Source organism: Erpetoichthys calabaricus, chromosome 1 (genome assembly GCF_900747795.2).
Source record: "Erpetoichthys calabaricus chromosome 1, fErpCal1.3, whole genome shotgun sequence".
Classification (NCBI taxonomy): domain Eukaryota; kingdom Metazoa; phylum Chordata; class Cladistia; order Polypteriformes; family Polypteridae; genus Erpetoichthys; species Erpetoichthys calabaricus.
This window is the reverse complement of record NC_041394.2, coordinates 329,375,072-329,399,268: the sequence shown is the minus strand read 5'-3', so window position 1 is coordinate 329,399,268 and position 24,197 is coordinate 329,375,072. Positions and strand designations below refer to the sequence as shown.

The window sequence follows — 24,197 nt, the reverse complement described above, 5'->3', positions numbered from 1 at the left end:
TATTTTGGCCAGGCACAAAATGATCAGCTAAAGGTGTGCAGCAAGCGCCAGGACCGTCTTCTCCTGTGGAGTCAGCTACAGAATCGTGTTGCCACCACTACAGAACTCGCTCAGTGTTGGGAGTAGGTGTGTGTGAGTACAGCTGCACACACAGAGAGGCGAAGACTTTTGGAGGATGGCCTGGTGTCAAGAAGGACAGCAAAGAAGCCACTTCTTTTCAAGAAAAACATCAAGGACAGGCTGAAATTCTGCGGGAAGTACAAGGATTGGACATCAGAAGATTGGTGCAGAGTTATTTTCTCAGACAAATCCTCCTTCTGACTGTTTGGGACATTTGGAAAGTCGATTGTCCGGAGAATGCCACCATGAGTTCCGTGACGTGCCAGCAGTGAAGCATCCTGAGACAATCCATGTGTGGGGTTGCTTCTCATCCAAGGGAGTGGGCCCACTCACAATTCTGCCAGAAAACACTGCCATGAATAAAGAATGGCATCAAAACGTCCTCTAAGAGCAACTTCTCCCCTCAATCCAGGAGCAATTTGATGATCTGTGTATTTTTCAGCATGATGGAGTACCTTAAGGCAAACGTGATAATGAAGTGGCTCAGCGATCATAACATTGAATGTTTGGACCAGTGGGCAGGAAACTCCCCAGATCTTAATCCCATTGAGTACCTGTGGTCAATTCTCAAAAAGCGGGTGGACAAGTGGAAGCCCACAAATTGTGATCAACTCCAAGCACTAACAAGGAAAGAATGGATCACCAGTCAGTCAGGATTAGGCCCAAAAACTGATATCCAGCATGCCAGAGTGATTTGCAGAAAGTATGGAGAAGAAGGGTCAACACTGCAAATATTGACTATATATCTGGCAATAAAGGCCTTTGAGATTTATTAAATGTTTATAATTGTTCTTCAATATACCACAGAAACAAAAAAAAATTCTGAAAATACTAAAGCAGCAAAGTTTGCAAAACACAACATTTGTGTCACTGCCAAAACTTTTGGCCACTACTGCAGATCATACATTTAAACAATGTGGCATGAGGACACTCTGCCATTTACTGCACAAAGATAGTCTACTCCAGTGGAGAATCAAAAAATGAAGAGGGCAGGGGGGGATTTTGGTGCACGGATGCGCAGTGGTTTCATCAGGTGGGGCCCCTTAGCAGTGGAGACAGGTCAAAGGGCCCTTTTCCAACATGGGAGCTTGGGCACACACCCAGAATGCCCTGATGGCAGATTCACTCATGGCTCCATCTTTTGTTAAGGGCACATTTTAGCTCAAAGAACAAATAGATTCAGGATGCCCTGATAGAAGGCCCCAGCAGGAGGCCCATTACCACATCACTTTGCATTTCACCCTAAAGAAGCGATACATTCTTCATAAGTCGTGTTTGATATGAGGAGTCAAGTGTGACAAGTATGGGAGTTACAACACAGGAATCCAGCAGGAGTGACACTTCCCATTCAAGCCTTGCTTAAGTTCAAAGGCAGGATGGATTCTCTATAACTAGTGTACCAAGGGACTTCAGAGTGGATACACCTTAGAGCTGTGTCAGTCTGTCAGCCCAGGAAGAGTATTGATTTACCAGGTCTATAAATATGGAACACTGAGGGGCCGCACCTTACCGTCACTGGGTATTTCATGTACGTGAACTGGTCTTATTCAGCAGGGAGACCGTTTGCTAACTCTCTGAGACCACAGATTCTCTACAGCCGGTGTCTAAGACAGACACATGGAGCAAAAAAAAGTGCATCTCAGTGCACTTGTCACTTGTCATTAGTCTGCTATATCGAATTACAGGAGAAGACCTGATGGCCCTTAAGTGTTATGAAGGGAAGTGTACCTGTTATCAGACCTGAGCTCTAGCAGGGTCACAGACATATGATACCCTTATGAGTTTCAGGTAAATAATGTGCGAAACAGGCAAGGTTCGATTCACAAATAGTTTAGCAGGTGATTTCAAAATGGAGACACTCACTTAAAAAGAGTTTTTGGAGACTTTACAGCTTTTCTGAGGTGGAAAGCAAGGATGATTGAATCGTTTGTAATGGACAGCCGGGTCCCATGCCCGGCAGGGACGCCTCTGCTACATCTGTTACGAGGGAGCAGCAATGTAATGGAGAGCTGGGTCCCTTGCCCGGCAGGGACACCTCTGCTACATCTGTTCCGGGGGAGCAGCTATGGAAAGTTCAATACCTCCCCCGGGATGCTTGGTGGCAGCCTCCCAGGCGGACGATGATTCCCCAACCTAGCGCATGGCTCCATGGGAGATGGAGTCCTCCACAGCCTGGTTGGGGGTTTGGATGGCTGCTAGGGGGAGCTGCTTGGAGTCTGCAGCCCGGCTGGTAGAATCTTCAGCCCCACCTGGAAGTGCAATTAGAACCAGGTGGTCAAGCACCTGGAATGCTTCCGGGTGGGTTATAAAAAGGGCCAGCAACCACCATTCGGAGAGCCAGAGTCGAGAGGAAGAGGACTAATCCTGAGGAGGAGTGGTGGTAAAGGGAAGAGTGCTGTATTGTGTGGGATTGGTGCTTTATGGACTGTGTATTGCCTGTGGGTCACGGGGAAGACGTGCACCCACGGGTGAAGAAAAATAAAAGTATTGGAGCTTTCATATGTGTCTCGGTGTCCATCTGTGTTGGGTCGGGCACCTATATAGCGCCTTTGTTACACGCTAAAGCCTCGTTTGCACAGCTATGTTTATCCGTGTTCTTTTTTGTACAGCTGCATAATGCATGCAATCTGTTTTTCCCACCAGTCAAATTCATTCTGTTTATGCCTCTTATTCATCACAGCAGAGGAGTGCTTTTTTCAAAATGTCATTTGCTACATATTGCCCACATGAACACACACTAAAATGCACATTACTGTGTTTTCTTCACAGGAAAATCTCACCCAATGGGAAGCCACCCCACACCTCCCTTTCCCACGTCTTGACTCCTTTACAAGAGGACACTCTGTGAATGTCATGGAGCTTCAAGTTTCTTCTCTGTCTTTGATGCATCTTTAGGATTGCAATTGCAAGGATTGTTGACATAATTGGCAAAGTTGGGAATTACACTACCGGAACATGTCTAGCAGCTAAACGTGATAGAAAGTAAGTGTGGTGATTTTTTTTATCCACTAAAGATGTTTAATTAAACACCAAATGACAGACAAACCCATGCAGAACTGATGAAAGAAAATGATTTGAAAAGATCATCCTTCTTGTGCCAATGGCACAGATTTCACTAGAAGCAAAACACTATTTAATTCTAATTATTTTTTTGCAAATGCTGCAAATTCAGTTTCGTGGGAATCATTTAATTCATCACTAAATGAGATTTAAAGTAACTAGCATCATAAATGGGGGTTCAGTGGTTAATTATTCAGTCCAGGGAGAGGATAAAATCAACATAACTGATCAGAGGCACACAGAGCCAGAAGGGAGTGCATATTAGCACAGTCTTGTATTTTACATTAAATGTGGAAGGTTTAGAAAACTTTACTCAAGGTGTGAGAGTACAGAAGGTGGTCCACAATATCCATTACGTGTACCTTTCACCTTACTGCAGAAATATATTCAATACACCCGGTGTCAGGCACAGAGCTCCAGAATATCATTTAGTATCTCAGTCTGAAGACATAGCCGATTCGCTGTAACACCTTAGTGTCATTTGGGTTTCAGTTTAAACAGAAAAGGTGTTTATAGCACCAGAATCCAGCAAGGGGAACACCTTCTATTCAATATACTCTATATTTCAACCTAAATATATTGGGTTCCAGCAGGAAGATTGACCTCAGTGTCACTGAATGATGCAGAGAATGAGAAGATTCAGATTCGTAAGACCTGAATTAAGACGTGCAGATTCAGAATGAGACGGACCTCATTGATGTGTGTTGTGCATTAAGTGTGGGAAACTAAAAGATATTATGATGAGACACTGGCATCTAACAGGAGAACAGGAGGCGTACCTCAGCATAACAGTGTGTTTCAGGCTAAGGAAAATTAAGATTCATCACAAATGACCTGTGATATGTGCAGTCAGAATGGAGTGCACCTCTTTGTCACTGTGTATTGTAGCTAAGGATGGAAAAGTCAGAATTACCAAGAACAGAAGATTTTAAATTCACATATCCACACAAAAAATAAACTGAAGTATGAGTGTATGTGGACAAGAAGGAGACATAAATTTAGAAAAATATAATTTACAATATTAAATTCTGCAGTGTGTATTGAGTAGCAGGTAACCCTAGGTGGCTTGTGTATTATTTGTCACTTAAACAACATTCTCACCAGTTAGGAGCAAATACAAAGTAAAAGCAAAGTGTTTAATTGTGTGGGTATGCCAATCCAACTGTGAATTAGGTGTCTTTATTTTAAAGACTTAGCCCCTGCTGAATTAAGCAGACCCCAGCTCAGGATTCACACATTTCAGATTCCTAAAATGCCTGCACTACCCTTAGAGCAATCAACAGGCAGGGGCAAGCAAAACCTCAAGAGTATAACAGCCTGAAGATCTGGAAGCCGTAAATTCATTGCAGAAATGTTCATGCCGTGCATACCGAATCAGGAGTGCGCCACAATAAAATGTGGGAAAAGGTAGAAGTTGCAAAAGATTAAAGAAATCAAATAGCATCAGAAAACAGTCTGATGGAAGTATCAGGCATAAACAACCAGCAGCTGAGTCACTATAACTGGCCATGGATGTCAGGCTATAGCCGGTGGTGTCCCTCATTGTCACTGTGTGTTTAGGTTTACAAATGGAAGATTTAGCATACCTACATTTAGGTGCTGGCAAATCAGGGATACACTTTTGATATCCCTCGATCATCAAGTCATGTCTTTCTGAGCCCAGTGGGGTGCCCATTACAAACATTGCATGAAATGTATGACTTTATATTTTTCCTGCATTGGCCCATCACAGCTCCACACACATATATATATATTGTGATAGACGTCCGGGGACATTGCCCCACTGGGACGCCGGGAGAAGTGAAGGACCGGAAGAGGAGCAGTATCTCCCCAGGAATGCAAGAGTGCAGCCTCCCTGGATGGCATGGGGGCCACAGAGCTTTGAAGCTCAACCCCGTGGGGGGACGTGGCCACCACCAGGGGGCGTCTGGATAGCTCCGGAACTGTGGTCTGCAGCACTTCCACCACACCTGGAAGTGCTGCCAGATGTTAATAGGGAAGCACCTGGAACACTTCTGGGTGTAGTATAAAGGAGGCTGCCTCACTGCACTCAGGGAGCCGGAGTTGGGAGGAAGAAGACAGAGCTTAGGAGGAGAGGAGTAAAAAGGCGGCAGAAGTACTGAGAGACTGAAAGAAAGAAGGGACTGAGATTGGCTGATTTAAGCATTGTGGTGCTCATTGTGGTAAGACAGACCTCGGACACAGACACACAGACACTGAATGTCCCAAAAACACACACGTTGGTTGCCTTCTATATAATATACAGCACCACAATGCTTAAATTAGCCAATCTCAGTCCCTTCATTCTTTCAGTCTCTCAGTATTTCTGCCGCCTTTACTCCTCTATATATATAACAATATATGTTTCTGTACTTTGTTTGGAGACCACCTGTGGTGAACTCAAATGATTTCTCGATTAGGAAAGGTGTCCACCTGCCTAGAGAAGGTCCCACAGTTGACAATGTGCAAAAGAGCTCTCTAGCCATGAGGTTGAAGGAATTTTCAGTGGAGCTTAGTGACAGGATTGTGATGAGGCACAGATCTGGCGAAGGCTGAAGAAATATTTCTGCAGCATTGAAGGTTCCTAAGAGCACAGTGGCCTCCATAAACCTTAAATGGAACAAATTTGGAACAACCATGACTCTTCCTAGAGGTGGATGCCCAGCCAAACTGATCAACTTGGGGAGAAGGGCCTTTCTAAGGAAGATGACCAGGAACCTCATAGTCACAGAGAAGCTGTGTGCAGATGGTAAACACTTCCAGAAGCACAGCCACCTCTGCAAAACTCCATTAATTTGGGCTTTATGGCAGAGTGGCCAGGCAACACATGAAAGCATATGTGGAGTTTGCAAAATGGCACCTCAAGGAGTCTCAGATTATGAAAAACAAATTTCTTTGGCCTAATGAAAGTAAGATTGAACTGTTTGACCTTAATTTTAAGCTTCATGTCTGGAGGAATCCAGGCCCCCATTATCACCTGTGCAGTAACATTCCAATGTGTGAAACATAGTGATGGCAGCAGCATTATGTAGGGTTGTTCTTAAATTTCGGAGACTGGGAGACCAGACAGGGTTGAGGGAAAGCTGAACAAAGAATGGCAGAATATCCCCCTCAATCCAGGATAGTGAAGCTTGTCGCATCAAACCAAAGGAGATTCCATGCTACAATTGCTACCAAAGGGGCTTCAGCATTAACTAAATCCTGAGTAAAGGGTCGGAATATTTGTGGCAATGTCAAATTTCTCTTTTTTATTTTTAAAAGTCACAAAATTTTTTTTAACATCTTGTTTTGCTTTGCCATTCTGGGGTTTTGAGTGGTCCATGATGAGGTGAAAAATTATTTTAAATAATTTTTGAATAAGGCTGCAACATTCTGAATACTTCCTGAAGGCATTGTGCATCAATTGTGGTGCCAGTAAATGGTGATGTGTTGCATTTTGATTAGCCCATCAAGTAAGAGTTTCACATGTGACAGTATTTCAGCCTATAAATCTATGCAAGTCATTGTCACTGTCTCTTTAAGGTCCAAGATGAGCGCTTAACTATGAGAAATCCCAAAAGTGTGTGACATAAGAAGAGGACTGGCATCCAGACGAAGATGGGTGGCAAATTGATGCCTGGATGGGACTCCACATTGGAAAGACATAGATGTACACGCATCACAACTGTGTTGGTTGTTGGTACCTTTCCTGGCCTGGAGGCCATAATGGAAGGACAGAGGGTGACTGCTTTCAGGGGCCATATGTTCCCACTATACACAGGTTAGTGGCATCCCTCTGGTAGAACTCCCATTTGTACACACGGAAGGCAAATTAAGTGAAACCTGTAGTCCTGATGGGCAGTTTGTTTACCACCACCTTGTGGGGCTCCCGCCTGGTCTGAAAGTACTCCTGACGTGCAGTGCTGTGGCACTGGAAGTACTCCTGGCTCCAGCATAAAAGAAGCTGCCACCTCTACATCAGGGAGTCAGAGTCAGGAGGCAGCAGACAACACTCGTGGAGGAATGGTGGAGGAAGAAGAAGAAGGCAACCAATCGTGTGTTATTATTGTGTTGGACTGATTGAACCTGGTAAAGAATTCATTGTACATCTTTTTGTCTACCTAAAATTATTTTTGGTTGAGTTTTTGTTGGTACTGCCCCCGATGTCCATGCAATGCTGCAGAGACGTGTCAACCAGGACAGCCCCACAACATCCAGAGAGCCTTGAGGAACCCATGGTGGACCTTGACCACCTCAGGGGCCCTGCCACCTCAGAGCTTTTTAACTACCTCGGTGACCTTGGCCTCTGATATGGACGGGCCCCCCCCCCGGAGTCCTCCAGCTCTGCTTCCTCTAAGGAAGACATGCTGGTGGGATTGAGAAGATCCCCGAAGAATTCCTTCCACCGGTCAATAACGTCTACAGTTGAAGTCAGCAGTGCCCCATCTCCACTGTACACAGTGTTGGTGGAGCCCTGCCTTCCCCTCCTGAGGCGCTTGACGGTTTGCCAGAATCTTCTCGGTGCCGACTGAAAGTCATTTTCCATGGTGTCCCCAAACTCCTCCCATGCCCAAGTTTTTGCCTCTGCAACAGCCAATGCCGCCATGTGCTTGGCCCGCCGGTACCCCTCAGCTGCCTCTGGAGTCCCACTGGTCAACCAGACCCGATAGGACTCTTTCTTCAACTTGACGGCCTCTCGAACCTTAGGTGTCCACCACCGGGTTCGTGGATTGCTGCCACGAGAGGCACTGACAACCTTGCGGCCGCAGCTCCGTTCTGCTGCTTCTACAATGAAGGCTTGGAACATGGCCCATTCAGACTCAATGTCCTTCACCTCCCTCGGAATGAGATTGAAGTTTTGCCAGAGGTGGCAGTTGAAGATCTTTCTGACCGGTTCCTCTGCCAGACATTTCCAGCAGACCCTCACTATACGTTTGGGTCTGCCTGCTCTGTCCAGCAGCCTCTCCCACCATCTGATCCAACTTACCACCAGGTGGTGATCAATTGACAGCTTAGCCCCTCTCTTCACCCGAGTGTCCAAGACATAAGGTCGCAGATCCGATGACACGATTACAAAGTCGATCATCGAACTGCGTCCTCAGGCATCCTGGCACCAAGTGCACTTATGGACACCCTTGTGCTTGAACATGGTGTTCGTTATGGACAATCCATGACCAGCACAGAAGTCCAACAACTGAATACCACTTGAGTTTAGATCAGGGAGGCCGTTCCTCCCAATCACACCTCTCCAGGTTTCACTGTCATTGCCGATGTGAGTGTATAAGTCTCCCAGCAAGACGATAGAGTCCCCAGAAGCTCTGGATTGGCAAACTGGGGTGGTGGTCCCCCTTTTTAAGAAGGGTGCCATGAGGATGTGCTCCAACTATAGGGGCATCACACTCCTCGGCCTCCCAGGTAAGGTCTATGCAGGGGTGCTGGAGAAGAGAGTTCGGTCAATAGTTGAATCTCGGATTCAAGAGGAACAATGCGGATTCCGTCCCAGCCGTGGAACACTGGAGCAGCTCTACACCCTGGCCAGGATCCTGGAAGGGTCATGGGAGTTTGCCCAACCAGTCCACATGTGTTTTGTGGATTTGGAGAAGGCATTTGACCGTGTCCCTCGAAGCATCCTGTGGGGTGTGTTCCAAGAGTACAGGGTACAAGGCTCATTGTTACAAGCCATTCAGTCCCTGTACTGGACGAGCAGGAGCTTGGTCCGTATTGCCGGTAATAAGTCGAACTCATTTCCTGTTGCGGTTGGACTCCACCAGGGCTGCCCTTTGTCACCGATTCTGTTCATAAGTTTTACGGACAGAATTTCTAGGCGCAGCCAAGGAGTGGAGGGGGTATGGTTCGGTGACCTCAGAATCTCGTCTCTGCTATTTGCGGATGACGTCGTTCTGTTGGCTTCAACAGACAGTGACCTCCAGCTCTAACTGGAGCGGTTTGCAGCCGAGTGTGAAGCGGCAGGGATGAGAGTCAGCACCTCTAAATCCGAGGCCATGATTCTCTGCCGGAAAAGGGTGGAATGCTCTCTCCAGGTTAGAAACACATTACTGCCTCAAGTGGAGGAGTTCAAGTATCTCGGGGTCTTGTTTACGAGTGAGGGAAGAATGGAGCGAGATGTTGACTGACGGATTGGTGCAGCATCCGCAGTAATGTGGGCTCTGGGCTCTGTAAGCTGAGCCAAAAGGCGAGGCTGTCGATTTACCAGTCGATCTACGTTCCTAACCTCACCTATGGCCACGAGCTTTGGGTAGTGACCGAAAGAGCAAGATTGCGGATACAAGCGGCCAAAATAAGTTTTCTCTGCAGGGTGGCTGGACTTTCCCTTAGAGACAGGGTGAAGAGTTTAGTTATCCGGGAGAGACTCAGAGTAGAGTCGCTGCTCCTCCGCATTGAGAGGAGTCAGTTGAAGTGGTTCGGGCATCTGGTCAGGATGCCCCCTGGACGCCTCTCTAGGGGGGGTTCTGGGCATGTCCCACTGGGAGAAGGCCACGGGGCAGACCCAAGACACGCTGGAGGGATTAAATCTCCCGGCTGGCCTGGGAATGCCTCGGGGTCCCCCCAGAGGAGCTGGAGGAGGTGGCCAGGGAGAGGGAGGTCTGGGCTTCCCTGCTTAGGCTGCTACCCCCGCGACCCGACTTCGGATAAGCGGTGGACAATGGATGGATGGATGGAGTTTTTGTTGGTGTTTGGAGCTCTGGGGTGCCCCCTGGTGGTCACAAGTGTTATAGCCAGCAGTTTGTGTGCACATCCCTGTAAGTGTATGTTTTAACCCAGTAAAGGCAATCGGTTCAGTATAACTGGTTTACATTCCATTTATTTAGTCTGAAGTATGGCCAGGGAGCACAGCACACATCTCAATAACGTGTCTTTAAGAACAAAGGTGTCCACCTCAATGCTAATATGTGCACACAAAAATAATATGTAATTTTTTTCACCTGTTACTTATCCTACTGTATTTACAGTGACATCTGAAGAAAAAACTTTCTTCAAATGTTTTCCGAGTACAAAGACAAAAAAAAAATTGACTGGTTTAATGAGATTCAACCCGACCCACATTAAAACAATGGCGAATGTCAATGAAAAATAACATTATTTATTATGGCTTGGTCGGGTTTTTTTCCTTGCCTTTAGTTTATTTTCATTTTATTTTGTTAATATACCAGTTTTGTTAAATTGTTTGTGATTTATATTAATGAATTTATTATGGTTTTCTTTCTTTTTATTTCATACATCCATTCATCAATTTTCTAAACCTGCTTTACCCTGAATAGGGTCGTCGGGGAGCTGCAGCCTAATCCAGCTAGCATTAGGAGAACGGCAGGAACATTCCCTGGACAGGGCAGCAGACCATGGTAAGGTGAACACACAAGCACAGACACACACACACACATATCAGGGCTAATTGTCATTGTCAATCCACCTGACCTGCATGGCTTTGGACTGTGAGATGAAAGGAAATCATGTGGACATGTGGAGAACATGCAAACTCCATGCAGGGAGGAGCCAGGATGTGAACCCTGACCTCCTTACTGTGCTATGTTACCCACATATAATTCTGTAATTAATATATTTTGTTTATTAATAATTCCATATTGTATGGCAACTCAGCTAGTTATTGTCCTTTTGAGCCAATGGGGGGAACTGATGTAGCAGTTGAGGGTGGGGGGCTGCCCATGGCCTTTATAAAGACCCAAGAGCCTAGTTATTGTACTTTTGTCATTTGACTTAGTTTGGATTCCGCTGATTTTGTAAATGCTTTTTAATTATTTTTTCTTCTTGTTTTGAGCTCTTACAATTACCATTAGTTTTCTGATTTTTGGATTTCCTATTTGGTGTTGGTCTTTTTTGGTTTGCCTATTTTTGGCAATTTAAATTTATCTTTTTGATGTTCTTTTTGTTCTAATGAACTCTTTAATTAAAAAGAAACTTTGTTTTGGTTATTTCGGCCAGAGGTGTAAAGGTTCCCCTATCCCTTTTGGGACTTTTAAGCTTTGACTCCTTATTTTTTTAATCTTTACTAGTAGAACACGTGGGCCTCTGATCCTTACAATTCAATTGAGAGGGGTGTAGTCCAACAAATATCGATATAGGGCTTTAAAAACAACATTTGTAAATGGGTGAGAGCTGTGAGTGGTGGAAGATCTGTTTGTGTCCAGGGAGATATGTGAGTGTGTTTGTCAGGGTCATAGTCTGGGCTGTCAATCGGCCAAAATATCAACATGTTTTTCTATGGCTTCCATTCAGGCCTATATCTTCCTTTGCCATCTACAGTAGCATCTTTTCATTTACTTTCATTAGTTGGCAGTGAATCATTTCATGTGTTTGGTTTGACGGCATGCAGTGTTACCAGGTTTTGGTTTTCTTCATGGTATTGCTTTGCTTGTTGTTTTGTTTTGTGATGAAGTGTGTCTAGCGTACTTTACCGTCAGTAGATGGTGCTGTATTTCTTCCAGTCATGGGTGTGCTCTCTCTGAGCAGTGAGTTTCATGTGAGCTCAAGCATTATAACACACTGGTGAGGCCTCATCTGGAGTACTGGGTGGAGTTTTGGTCTCCAGGCTACAAAAAGAACATAGCAGCACTAGAAAAGGTCCAGAGAAGAGCGACTAGGCTGATTCTAGGGCTACAGGGGATGAATTATAAAGAAAGATTAAAAGAGCTGAGCCTTCTCAGGAGATTAAGAGGAGACCTGGTTGAAGTGTTTAAAATTATGAAGGGAATTAGTCCTGTGGATCGAGACTCTGATCAAGAACACGGGGACACAGTTGGAAACTTATTAATACTAAATTTCACACAAACATTAGGAAGTTTGTCTTTACACAGAGAGTCATAGACACTTGGAATAAGCTACCAAGTAGTGCGGTGGACAGTAGGACTTTAGGAACTTTCAAAACTTGACTTGATGATATTTTAGAAGAATTAAGTGGATAGGACTGGTGAGCTTTGTTGGGCTGAATGGCCTGTTCTTGTCTAGATTGTTCTAATGTTTCACAGGGAGCATGTATGATTATGGCAGTCAAGACACACACAACCTGAGGTCACACCATGGAGTGTGCCAGCATCTTTGTCATCAGTGGAAGGCTGTAAAGACTTGGAGTGGGTAAACAAATGTCTGACTCTTGTGAGTGGCAAAGACAATCAACTTGTTCGTGTAACACAGGTCACTGTCAGCACCTGTCGCCATGTTGTGTATCCTATCTGAGTTGTGGCAGGCACTCAGGTTGAAGCAGGTGTTGTATGTGCATGAACAGAAGTAGTCTCAATCACTCTGCTGCGGTTATTGTGAGGATTTCCAATTGGTGAAGTTGGTCTCATGGGTCCCCGCTTGGCTGTACTTGATGTGCCAGTGATGTAATACAGTGTGCGCTGTTGGCCTTGCTGGTCAGTGCTGTGTAAATCATGGCCACTCTGGGCCACATGTGTAATTGAGAGATCGCATTTGGGTTAGGGCAGTGGTGTGTTCGGTTTACCGTAATTATCTTGTCAGATATGTATGAAGTAGCACATGGGGGTGCATGATTGTGCATATCCTGTGAGCTGCAGAACATTATAGCATTTCTGGCAGCCATGCAAGAAACTTGAATCCCAATTTGTGTCAGAACTGCAGTGTGATTGGTCGGCTGTACTTATTCTGAGCAGCACATTGGCATGCGGGACTGTGCCTACCCTATAACATCAGGTGTGCCATTACATCTCTGTCAGCTGTGTGGCCCAATTTCTGTCCCACCATCCCAAGATCTTGAAGACCAGAAACTGCACTGCATGTGTCATGGCATAGGCCGTCCACTAAGACCAAGATCAAGCTTCAAAGGCCATGGGTGCATGGGTGCATGGGTTTTTGCTTGACAGACAGACAAGCCTGACAATTTTATAAATGTAGACTAACATTTTTGGGTGAAGTGAAAAAAAAAAGTTAAAAAAAAAAATCCAACTGCTTTAACTAGTCTTAAAGATGAACAGCCAGCATAGGGGCACATCTATTTTGTCCAGGAAGAAGATAAAAATGAGCCACCTCATAAGCACTATAATGCATATTTAAGGTCAAATATATGTGATTAAGCAGAAATAGTCCAAGATATGGGCAGTCCATGGGTGGCACATTTTGATGGAGCCATGTGTTTAAGAAACAAACGTAAAAGATTCATCATTACTAATCTCTGATGCAAACAACCAGCAGGGAGGTGTGCATTAGTGTCACTCTGATTTAGAAGAAATATTAAAAATAAACAATTGTCTATGGTTGGACTCAGACAGGTACAGCCGGCAGTAGACATACCTCTTCTTAAATGTGTGTTTCCACACACAGAGAGGAAGCACATCCATCACCACTGATCTCAGATAGCAGCCATCAGCAGGAGATGCAGTTCACTTTCACTGTGTATTTCAGGTTAAATATGACAGATTTGGTTTAACTGGAATGAAGTTTAAGAAACCTCAATATGATTTTCTCTGTATGGACCTAAATGGACAATTAACTAAAACATAGAAACTTGGTGCTGATTACCAATCATGGTGCCTCTGACACTAAATAGCTATTTATTTAACAGCTTATCTTAATACTTAGATTAATAAAATGGAGTCTAAAAATAGATTTCATAGTGTTACATCCATTCTGTTATTGGTTCAGCATACATCATATAAAATGTATTTTTATGGGAAGTGATAAAACACAAATGAAGACACACTCACTCTTCCTCCTGGACCTCCCAGTGCCCTACCTCAGTGGTCACCTCCGTGATGCCAAACTGGAATAGACTCCGGTGAAGAATGTTGATGTTGAGGGAGCGGATTACTTCATCAGAAGGCATGGGGTCCATCATGCCAGGCTTATCCGGAGGAGGGGAAACGTATAGCTCAATGCAGTTCTTTCTTTTCTGTGAAACCAAACATAAGTTGAGAAAATTTTGGTGATCACAAACAAAAAAATCACCTGATTAATAACATAATTTGTCTTGATTTGCACAATCACTAGGGATACTAGTCTTCATTGAAGTTTCCTGATTAAACTCTTCACAGGTAAAGTACAAGTGTCTCCCGGTTTCCCCTTAGCCACTAGGAGGGCACATTTCCCACCTCATCGTGCGGTTCATTGTGGTGTGTCCACTATGATCTCTAGTGTCACTAACTGGAAATCAGTGGGCTCCTCTAACTACTTGAGTGCTTCACATGGTATCTTGTGATGGACCTGTGCTTTACAAAAACGGCTTCATATTTATGTACTAGTAATAGGATGTTGGGGCTGAAAGGGTTAGGTGATGGGGGTCAGAGTTTAACACAAGGGCATGTTGGAAGTGTGGACCTCTGGTGGCAACATCATTCAGATGGAATCTTTGCAGTTCCCCAATTAAAAGAATTCACTCAGAAACAGGCAAAGAAAAGGACCAGTCCACCACTTACAATTCTGCTCACAATATTTTATACAATTATTAATATGAATGAAACACATTAGTAATGTGCTTTGATCTACAGGCACCTTGTTTTTTTCCAGTTTCTGATACAGGCATCTGGATTGAATTAATGGAGTTACTGATTTAATCCAATTAAGGACAGAATGGGCCTGAACCCATTACAGCAGCTGTCATTGTAGTTCCCCTTACAAACACTGTCCTCCATAATGTTTGGGACAAAGAGACATTTTTCCTTAATTTACCCCTCTGCACCACAGTATAAAATTACACATCAAACAATTCAGAGGTGTTTAAAGTGCACACTGCAGCACCCTGAGCCACACCGTTGGACTTGGTGAAGGAGAATGATCACATCCTCGTGGGCAGACGCTGGAGTCCCCTACAGAACTGCAGGATCTACAGAAGTGCCCAGTTTGTGATTTCTGACCACAGACTTGTTTTTCTTACTCTGAAGATCCAGCTTAGGTCCAGTAGGCTTCCACCTACTAGGAAAATGAGGCTGGACATGGCTGGACTCCAAGACCGGGCTGTTTCTAATGAGTTTGCACGCAGTTTGTGTGAGGAACTTGTGGATTTGGGTGCGACTGCTGATCATAATGTGATGTAGGGTACCTTCCATGACAAGACCCTGAAGGTTGCTGAGGGTTGTGTTGCAGTTACCAGTGTCCCCAGAAGGAGGTGTTTCATCTCTAGTGTTTTCTTATATATATATATATATATATATATATATATATATATATATATATATATATATATATATATATATATATATATATATACAGTGCATCCGGAAAGTATTCACAGTACATCACTTTTTCCACATTTTGTTATGTTACAACCTTATGCCAAAATGGATTAAATTCATTTTTTTCCTCAGAATTCTACACACAACACCCCATAATGACAACGTGAAAAAAGTTTACTTGAGGTTTTTGCAAATTTATTAAAAATAAAAAAACTGAGAAATCACATGTACATAAGTATTCACAGCCTTTGCTCAATACTTTGTCGATGCTCCTTTGGCAGCAATTACAGCCTCAAGTCTTTTTGAATATGATGCCACAAGCTTGGCACACCTATCCTTGGCCAGTTTCGCCCATTCCTCTTTGCAGCACCTCTCAAGCTCTATCAGGTTGGATGGGAAGCGTCGGTGCACAGCCATTTTAAGATCTCTCCAGAGATGTTCAATTGGATTCAAGTCTGGGCTCTGGCTGGGCCACTCAAGGACATTCACAGAGTTGTCCTGAAGCCACTCCTTTGATATCTTGGCTGTGTGCTTAGGGTCGTTGTCCTGCTGAAAGATGAACCGTCGCCCCAGTCTGAGGTCAAGAGCGCTCTAGAGCAGGTTTTCATCCAGGAGGTCTCTGTACATTGCTGCAGTCATCTTTCCATTTATCCTGACTAGTCTCCCAGTCCCTGCCACTGAAAAACATCCCCACAGCATGATGCTGCCACCACCATGCTTCACTGTAGGGATGGTATTGGCCTGGTGATGAGCGGTGCCTGGTTTCCTCCAAACGTGACACCTGGCATTCACACCAAAGAGTTCAATCTTTGTCTCATCAGACCAGAGAATTTTCTTTCTCATGGTCTGAGAGTCCTTCAGGTGCCTTTTGGCAAACTCCAGGAAAGCTGCTATGTGCCTTTTACTAAGGAGTGGCTTCTGTCTGGCCACTCTACCATACAGGCCTGATTGGTGGATTGCTGCAGAGATGGTTGTCCTTCTGGAAGGTTCTCCTCTCTCCACAGAGAACCTCTGGAGCTCTGACAGAGTGACCATCGGGTTATTGGTCACCTCCCTGACTAAGGCCCTTCTCCCCTGATCTCTCAGTCTCAGTTTAGATGGCCGGCCAGCTCTAGGAAGAGTCCTGGTGGTGTTGAACTTCTTCCACTTACGGATGATGGAGGCCACTGTGCTCATTGGAACCTTCAAAGCTGCAGAAATTTTTCTGTAACCTTCCCCAGATTTGTGCCTCGAGACAATCCTGTCTGAGGTCTACAGACAATTCCTTTGACTTCATGCTTGGTTTGTGCTCTGACATGAACTGTCAACTGTGGGACTTTATATAGACAGGTATGTGCCTTTCCAAATCCTGTCCAATCAACTGAATTTACCACAGGTGGACTCCAATTAAGCTGCAGAAACATCTCAAGGATGATCAGGGGAAACAGGATGCACCTGAGCTCAATTTGGAGCTTCATGGCAAAGGCTGTGAATACTTATGTACATGTGCTTTCTCAATTTTTTTATTTTTTAAAAATTTGCAAAGATCTCAAGTAAACGTTTTTCACATTGTCATTATGGGGTGTTGTGTGTAGAATTCTGAGGAAAAAAATGAATTTAATCCATTTTGGAATAAGGCTGTAACACAACAAAATGTGGAAAAAGTGATGCACTGTGAATACTTTCTGGATGCACTGTATATGTACATATATATAGAGAGAGAGTATACGCTGACGAATATGCTGTAGCTCTGATCTTGGAAAGTACCCTGGCATCTTGTTCACAACTGAAAGGTGCTAGATTTGGGTTTTCATTACACCATCGCGACACGTAAAGCACCCTGAAATGGAGTCCCCTATTGAAAGGTGTTAGATTTAATGGAGCTTGCTTGCTACCGTATATTTTATTGATGCAATTGTATTTTAGCTTTGTACATGTAAAGCATCCGCAAAAGGATGATGATTTTACCTCCACCTCTGTTGCCCTCCCCTGGGGGGTACCACACGTGCTCCATCCTAGGACCTCTTCTGTTCTCTTTGTAACTGCTGCTACTCTGCGCTATTTTCATCGAAACACGGTATTTCCTTTCACCTTTATGCAGACTACTGTCAGGTTTATTTCCCTCTGAAGCTCCCTGGTCCATGCTCTGTCCAGCCACACCTTGATTGTCTTATTGACATCAGGAGTTGGATGGCATTAAATTTTCTAAATTTTATTGAGAACAAGACAGAAGTCATGCTGTTTAGACCCAATGGCACCAGCGGGACCCCGCTGTATCAACCTTTCCACTGTGGCTCAATTTGAGAAATCCATGATCACAAATTTAAGTGTGAAAATGGATTCTACTTTAAAACTTGATATCCATGTGAACGCTGTGGCTGTTCAAAATCAAGCCAGTTTTGTCTAAACACCACCTTGAAACAGCAATACATGCTTTTATAAGCTCTCGTCTAGATTACTGCAATGCGCTTCTTTTTGGAATTAGCCAGGCCTCCATTGCTCGCCTACAGCTGGTGCAAAATGCCGCTGCTCGATTTTTAACTGTCACAAGAAAGCATGAGCACTTCACCCCGATTTTGGCTTCCCTTCATTGGCTCCCAGTTTGTTTTCGAATCCATTTGAAGATTCTTGTATTTGTTTTTTTTTTACTATATAATTGCCATCTGTTAAATATTCATGCTTTGTATTTTAAAGCAACCACAAATGAAGTTCTCGACTGAAATACCCTATATTATTATTATTATTTTTTTTTGGTTAAATGTGAACTAGAGGAAGCACAGTGGTGCCACTGCCCCTCAGATCCCCTGTTTTCCACTTCTGTGCCTCCTGCTTTTCTTTCCATCAAGCTTGTCAATGAGGTCTTCTGTTTTTATTTATTTATTTATTTATTTATTTTTTTTTTTTTTTTTTTACAGACCCATCTAGAGTGCCGTGTGGTGAACCAGAAGCTGTCACCTAAGCTCGAAGCAAATTGTGCACTGCTGCTCTCTGGGCCATTAAATGCATTTATCCTCCAAGAATCCAATTTACAGATAATCACCAGAGCAGCTTTAGACGTGTTGTAAAAATGTCAAAGGGAGCCATTCAGATGAAGAGCAGGCTCGGCGTGACAACAGTCAGGACACACTCTGTCTGAGGCAGTGACACACAAAACATCTTCTCTCTGCCGCCTAATTGGGGAAATGAATTCAAGGAGTGGTGTCTTTCAGTCCTGGGGCAATCATCTCTGTCACTAAGCAAATGTATCTGTGTGATACATTTGTGATATACAGTGTGATATACAGAAGGACAGTGGAAGATGGCCTCCCAAAAACTAGTGTTCCCCTTGCATGCTGGGTAGCTACATCCCTTCTGGTGGAACTCTCCTTCTGGTGAAGCTCTCAAAGTGAGGGCCTGGGCTGTTCACAGTAGCCTCCTTTAAACTCCTACATGCCTGGGCCAAGGGCATTGATGATCATGGTGAGGACAGACTGAGTTTGTAGATGAAGTCATCTTCACGAGTGGCTCTCAGGATGCACACACAAAGAAATCATACAAGACCTCACCGGGCACTACAGTAACATGATAATTAAACAAGTGGCCAGTCGAGAGACACAGTGCCAATCCTAGGCTTGGAAAATGCCAAGAGTCATTTTAGACGTGCAGTGTGACCCCTACTGGCAAATGTGTTGAAATGCACTGGGTCCTCATCAACACTTCACTGTCTAATTCACACTAACTCATTCCACCTATTAGAACTGAAGAATTGTGGGTTGTGGGGTAAAGTCCTGTACCTGTAAATACACCTGGATTGGCAGCCATGAGTGAAGATGAACCTCTAAGATAACTACTTCTAGAAAAGTTAATAAACTATCGCATGTGTAAGTTGGCATCCTGGCTGGGGTGGATGGTGTTTTCTTACTCGGCCATTATAAACAGGACAGTGGAAAATGGCCTCCCAGACACTAGTGTTCCCCTTGAATTCTGGGTAGCTCAATCCCCTCTGGTGGAACTCCCCTTTCTGCACTCACAGGGCAGCATGGGAAGTGTAGTCCCAAAGGGTGGTATTGTTAAAGTACTTGGGTACCACCAGGTGGAGCTGCTAGAAAGACGTTCCCTTGTCCTCTGAAGGTTCCTGCTGACCTGGAAGTGCTTCTTGGTGGCAATATTGTTGCACCAGTGGTACTCTGAGGTCCAAGCATAAAATGAGGTGGAAGTCTGAGTTAGGAGAGAAGCAGAGCAAAGCTCAACTGGGAGGAGTGAAACAGAAAGAGTTAGACTGGTGTTTGTGGGAACTCAAAGGAAAAGCCCGTGAAAGGTATTTCTTTAAATGAATGAGTGTTTTGAACCTGGGGCTGTGTTTGGTGAAGTTGTGTCTGGGGTTTGTGTCACATGTATACACTGTAAAAGTGCATGATGTAAGAAAAGAATAAAAAAAAGATTGCATTCGCCTATGACGTTTTAAAACTAATTTTTCAAATGAATTATTATAGAAGCTGTAGTGCACATAACCAATGTCTCCAATTCATGTGCTGCCTTTTGAAAGTAATAATGGGAATGCAGATAGGATATGAATGGAGAAAGTGGGTGGGAGTGGGTGAAAATGGAATGGAATGCTCTTTGTCAGGAGCCGCCAGGAACAGAAATGTGCGGTCAGGGGAGGCGCTCACCTGTCATCATGAAAAATAAAAACCCTAATAATGATAACATAAAATAAATGTGTCCACTGGTCTGTGCTTTAAATTTGTTTTCTGTACGATTCCAATAATTTTGATCATTTTTATAGTGAAAATCGCTGAATTGGTGCATTTCTTGTTCCAATAAAGGGGAGAAACGTGAGGTGTGACAATGACAAGAAGAGCCTCCCCTCAGACTGTGCTCTCCCTCACACACTGACAGGGTTGATGCATGCAGTTGGCGCGTGCCTGTTGCTGTCTCTCTGTATGTCGCCAATATGTTTGCAGACACGTTTATTATACACCCTGACTTTCCACAGTCTGGCTAATATCTTTAATGAATGTGTGTGACATATTTAATCTTGCTAATCGGACATAAAACTGCAGTGAATAGGCATAAGGTGAAGCAGACAGTACCGTGCCGCACCAAAGGGGGCACATGTGAGCCCAATAGGTGTTTGTTGCTGCTGTTCTTCTATGCAGAGGCGCCAATAAGTTAGCGATATCAGAAAGTCAAGAGCACTGCAGTGGTCCGTTTATTTTAATTTTTTTTCCGACTGACTGTCAAAATGGAAGATTAAGACTAAAGGAAAATAGTTAGGACTTTTACAAGAAAGTGACAGATTTTTCTGGTGAAGAATATTCGCATGGACTTCATTTACAAATTAAGGTAAGACCATAAATGGTTTTCAATTTTATAAAAAATGGGATCAGACTAAAAAAAAAACAATCCAATATTTAAAAACTTAAATAAAATATTCTTTAGTTTTTCTTGTTATCCTTTTGTTGAACAGCCGGTATTAAAATTGATTAAAGCCTCGGAAATAAAAGCTTTTGAAAACAACTTAATATTTCAATTAAGGTCGAAATTGCAATCCGCATTTTTTGTCCACCTCTCTATATTTTCATTTGAATGAGTATGAACAAATGGAGGGTGCAGAGCAAATACGCTCTCTCAGCTCTCTCTCTCCGCTATAAATGTAATGTTCTTTCTTAGCCAAATATGTACCTTAGCTATGTGTGTTTAAAGAATGCTGATGAGATATGAAACATAATCAGTAGTCAATGTGCATGTTGCCAACTGAATAGTGAATAAACAACTCTTTGGGGTTCATATATTTGTAAATCTGACTCTGAATGGAGTCAGTGCCTCACCTTCCATGAACCTCATTGCACATCACTGGCCAGGAGTCAGATTGAGAAATTAGTACCACACAGACCTATGGGCCAGACGCCATGGTGGCCTAGTGGGCCATGAAGAAGTCACTTCATCTGCCTCTGCTTTTTACTGAAAAAATATGGATACAGGTGTATTTAAAACTTATTTGTAATGGTATTATTTATTATAAATTTAGAATTATGGGTTTAAGTGTTGTGGTCATTGGAGAGAATGACAGGCTGATACATGGATACATTTTGGGGGGCCACCCCAGATGTCCCCATTTACGTAAGGTTTTTAAACAAAAATAACTCACGATGGTGTCTAAAGGAAACAGAATATACTGCTACCAAAATAACGTGACTAACTCAAATTACAATGGCTTGTTTTGTCGTCAGGTGAGAGTGCAGCTCCTTTGCCCTGGTCGCCCAGATAAGAAGTGACGCCTCCTTCCCAGAAGTCGGACTTTAATAGTCCCTAGGGACTGGAATGGGCGGAGTCAGGTGCCTTCAGTGGGCGGATTCTCTGCACAGTGGAGTGAAGAAGAAGAAGAAGACAGGACAGTTAGCAGATGGGCCACCTCTTGGTCTGTGATGGTGTCAAATGCCTGGGAGGAACTTGGAGGGTGACCCTCTGATGCGCATACATGACACGGTGAACTCAGAGGTATCTGACAAAACCCTCATATTCTGAAATTGATTAGGTTGGCTCTTGTGATAAAAATGATTGTTTGATCGATTGGTGTTAAATCCAAATCTCAGCCTGGTCACTCACTGGGTCATTCAGTCATTATCCAACCCGCTATATCCTAGCACAGGGTCATGGGGGTTTGCTGGAGCCAATCCCAGCCAACACAGGAAGCAAGGCAGGAACAAACCCCTGGGCAGGGTGCCAGTCCACCACAGCTCACTGGGTGGAGTTTTTGTAATTTCTACCCATAATCTGCGTAGACTTTTCTCCAAGTAATTCAGTTTTTCTATCCACACCATGACTGCAATCTGTCCTGGTGTGAGTCTGACTGTGTAAGTGCAGGAGTTTGTCCTGTGGTGGACTGTTACCATATCCAGAGTAGGATCCTGCCTTTCACGCTATGCTACTGGGATAGGCTGTAGTCCCGAAAACTCTGAGCTCTTCTCCAGTAACAAAGTATTGTAACTGGTAATAGTTTAAATTTCTGTTTTTAATCTACAGAGAGTGACTTAATTAGATAATTCTGATAATTGCATTTCACATATGTTTCTAAGAAAATAATAGGTAAATGTTTAAAATGTCTCGAAGGGTGGGCATTCCATTTCACTTAACATTCATGGTGGCATCTGTGGCCCCTGACAAATGTCACATGTCACAAGCTCCCTATTTTCATGCAGGCACAGAGCACATTGGATTTTATGGTGCTGTCAAATGAGTCCCTGAGATGTGTGTCATCTTGTGATACATGACAATTCAGGACTGTGTTGAGGTCAATGTTATCTTCATTGAGAAAAAAGATTTTGAGTTTGTCTTTAATAGATAACCACATTTCAGATTTACAAAACATTAAAAGAATATAATTAATGGTGACAGAACAAAGTGAGCCAAAGTGCTTATCTAGGAACTTATATAATTCAATGTATGAGCAGGTTGGGCACCACACCCAAAACACGACAAACCCCCTGGATTGTGACCTGAGTGCAGCGGGTGACACCTCAGCACCACGCTTGAACATTGTGAGGTGTTTTGTAGTAGCTGGAGTGCCAATCCTGCCTCCAACCCCCAGGTTTTCTCTGTAAATTGGAGGACCTACTTGAAGTGCTGGACTCAAATTAACGTCATACCCAGGTTAATATAAAAGTAAGTATGTATTTAAACATGGAAGTGATCCAAAAAAGGAAGATACAAAAAAATAAGCAAGACCCCATACGTAAAACAGGAGAAGCACAGGGTATTTCCAAAAAGTGCAAAATCAACAACGAAATTCCAAAAATTGGCAAGAAGCGGAAAAACGGGAATCAAGGAATGTATCAAATACATTTACATGTACTTATATGGCTGACACTTTTATCCAAGGAGGTTAAACAACATATATGATACAATTGGTTCCATTTCTTTTGGTTTTCCAATTGGAACACTGTAATAAGTGTATAAGTTTAATATGTCACTGTGCTCTATGCAAATATTTCTTATAAATCTGCCTTTTTCTACTCACATGCACAGTGGACACAGAGCCAGATTTAGCACAGGGGTTCACCATATAAGAACTGCTAGGCAAGCATTGTAAGAAAAGACAAGACAGTTAGGAACAACTGCGAAATGGGCAGTCAGAATGAGGACCATTGTATACTATTTTTCATCTGTCAGAGTCAGAATGAAATTTTATCCTTTTTGCCTTGTTTGGAATTGTACTATTCACCTAACTGGGGGCCTGCAGATGAAGAAAGAGTATAAAGCATCAGAACATTGCCCGGCACACCTTTGAAGCTGACAGACAGATGGAGATAACGTCATCCGATCCTGAAAATCCTTCCACTGCAAAGACGGAAATGGCAGACTCTACACATCAGGCCCCCACTCCCCAACTGGGTTCTTGCCATTGGCTTCCTTTGTCTGTTATGCAGTGTAAGCTGTCATTAAAGAAAGGTAAGTTATTTCTCCTATGTGATTTCTTACCGCCGTATCACTAAGGGAGGGGTATCACTTTTAATATCATATCTACTATATATAGTTTCAGGTTATGTAACATGCCGCAATTACAAAAGAACTCATTCCCAGGGAGTTAACGCCCCCTGTTGGATACAAGCACTGGCAAGTCAAGTGACTTGTTCATGGTCACCCAGTGTCAGGATTTGAACCCACAACCTCAGGGTCTGTAGGCCAAAGCCTTAACTACTACACAACACTAACAAAACAGGGGAATCCAGAAACGAAGCTACAGGTCAAAAACACAGAAGTCTAGACAACGTTAGAGTAGCTCAAGATAGGCAGTGGCAGAGGTACGAAACCTAATTTTTGAGCAAAACAGAATCTAAGAGCCCTTCATTTACGTCCCCTGCACTACCATTATGTGATTGCCATGTAATAGCATTACAAACACAGGGATAAGGTCAG

General features: G+C 43.6%; 1 protein-coding gene and 1 long non-coding RNA gene across 3 annotated transcripts in view; one reads left to right on the top strand and one right to left on the bottom strand.

Moving 5' to 3' along the window:
* The window catches only part of LOC114666093 (receptor-type tyrosine-protein phosphatase R), a 237,432-nt gene that overhangs the window by 94,932 nt on the left and 118,303 nt on the right, over nucleotides 1–24,197 (bottom strand). For both annotated transcript variants that reach the window (XM_028820833.2, XM_051925459.1), the window contains one exon: nucleotides 13,886–14,041. In XM_028820833.2, coding sequence (XP_028676666.1) covers nucleotides 13,886–14,041 — 156 coding nt within the window. The remainder of the gene's footprint in view (nucleotides 1–13,885; nucleotides 14,042–24,197) is intronic.
* Nucleotides 15,454–24,197, top strand: part of LOC127527920 (uncharacterized) — a 247,273-nt gene continuing 238,529 nt past the window's right edge. The window contains exon 1 of the long non-coding RNA XR_007935098.1: nucleotides 15,454–15,920. This is a non-coding gene — a long non-coding RNA (uncharacterized LOC127527920). The remainder of the gene's footprint in view (nucleotides 15,921–24,197) is intronic.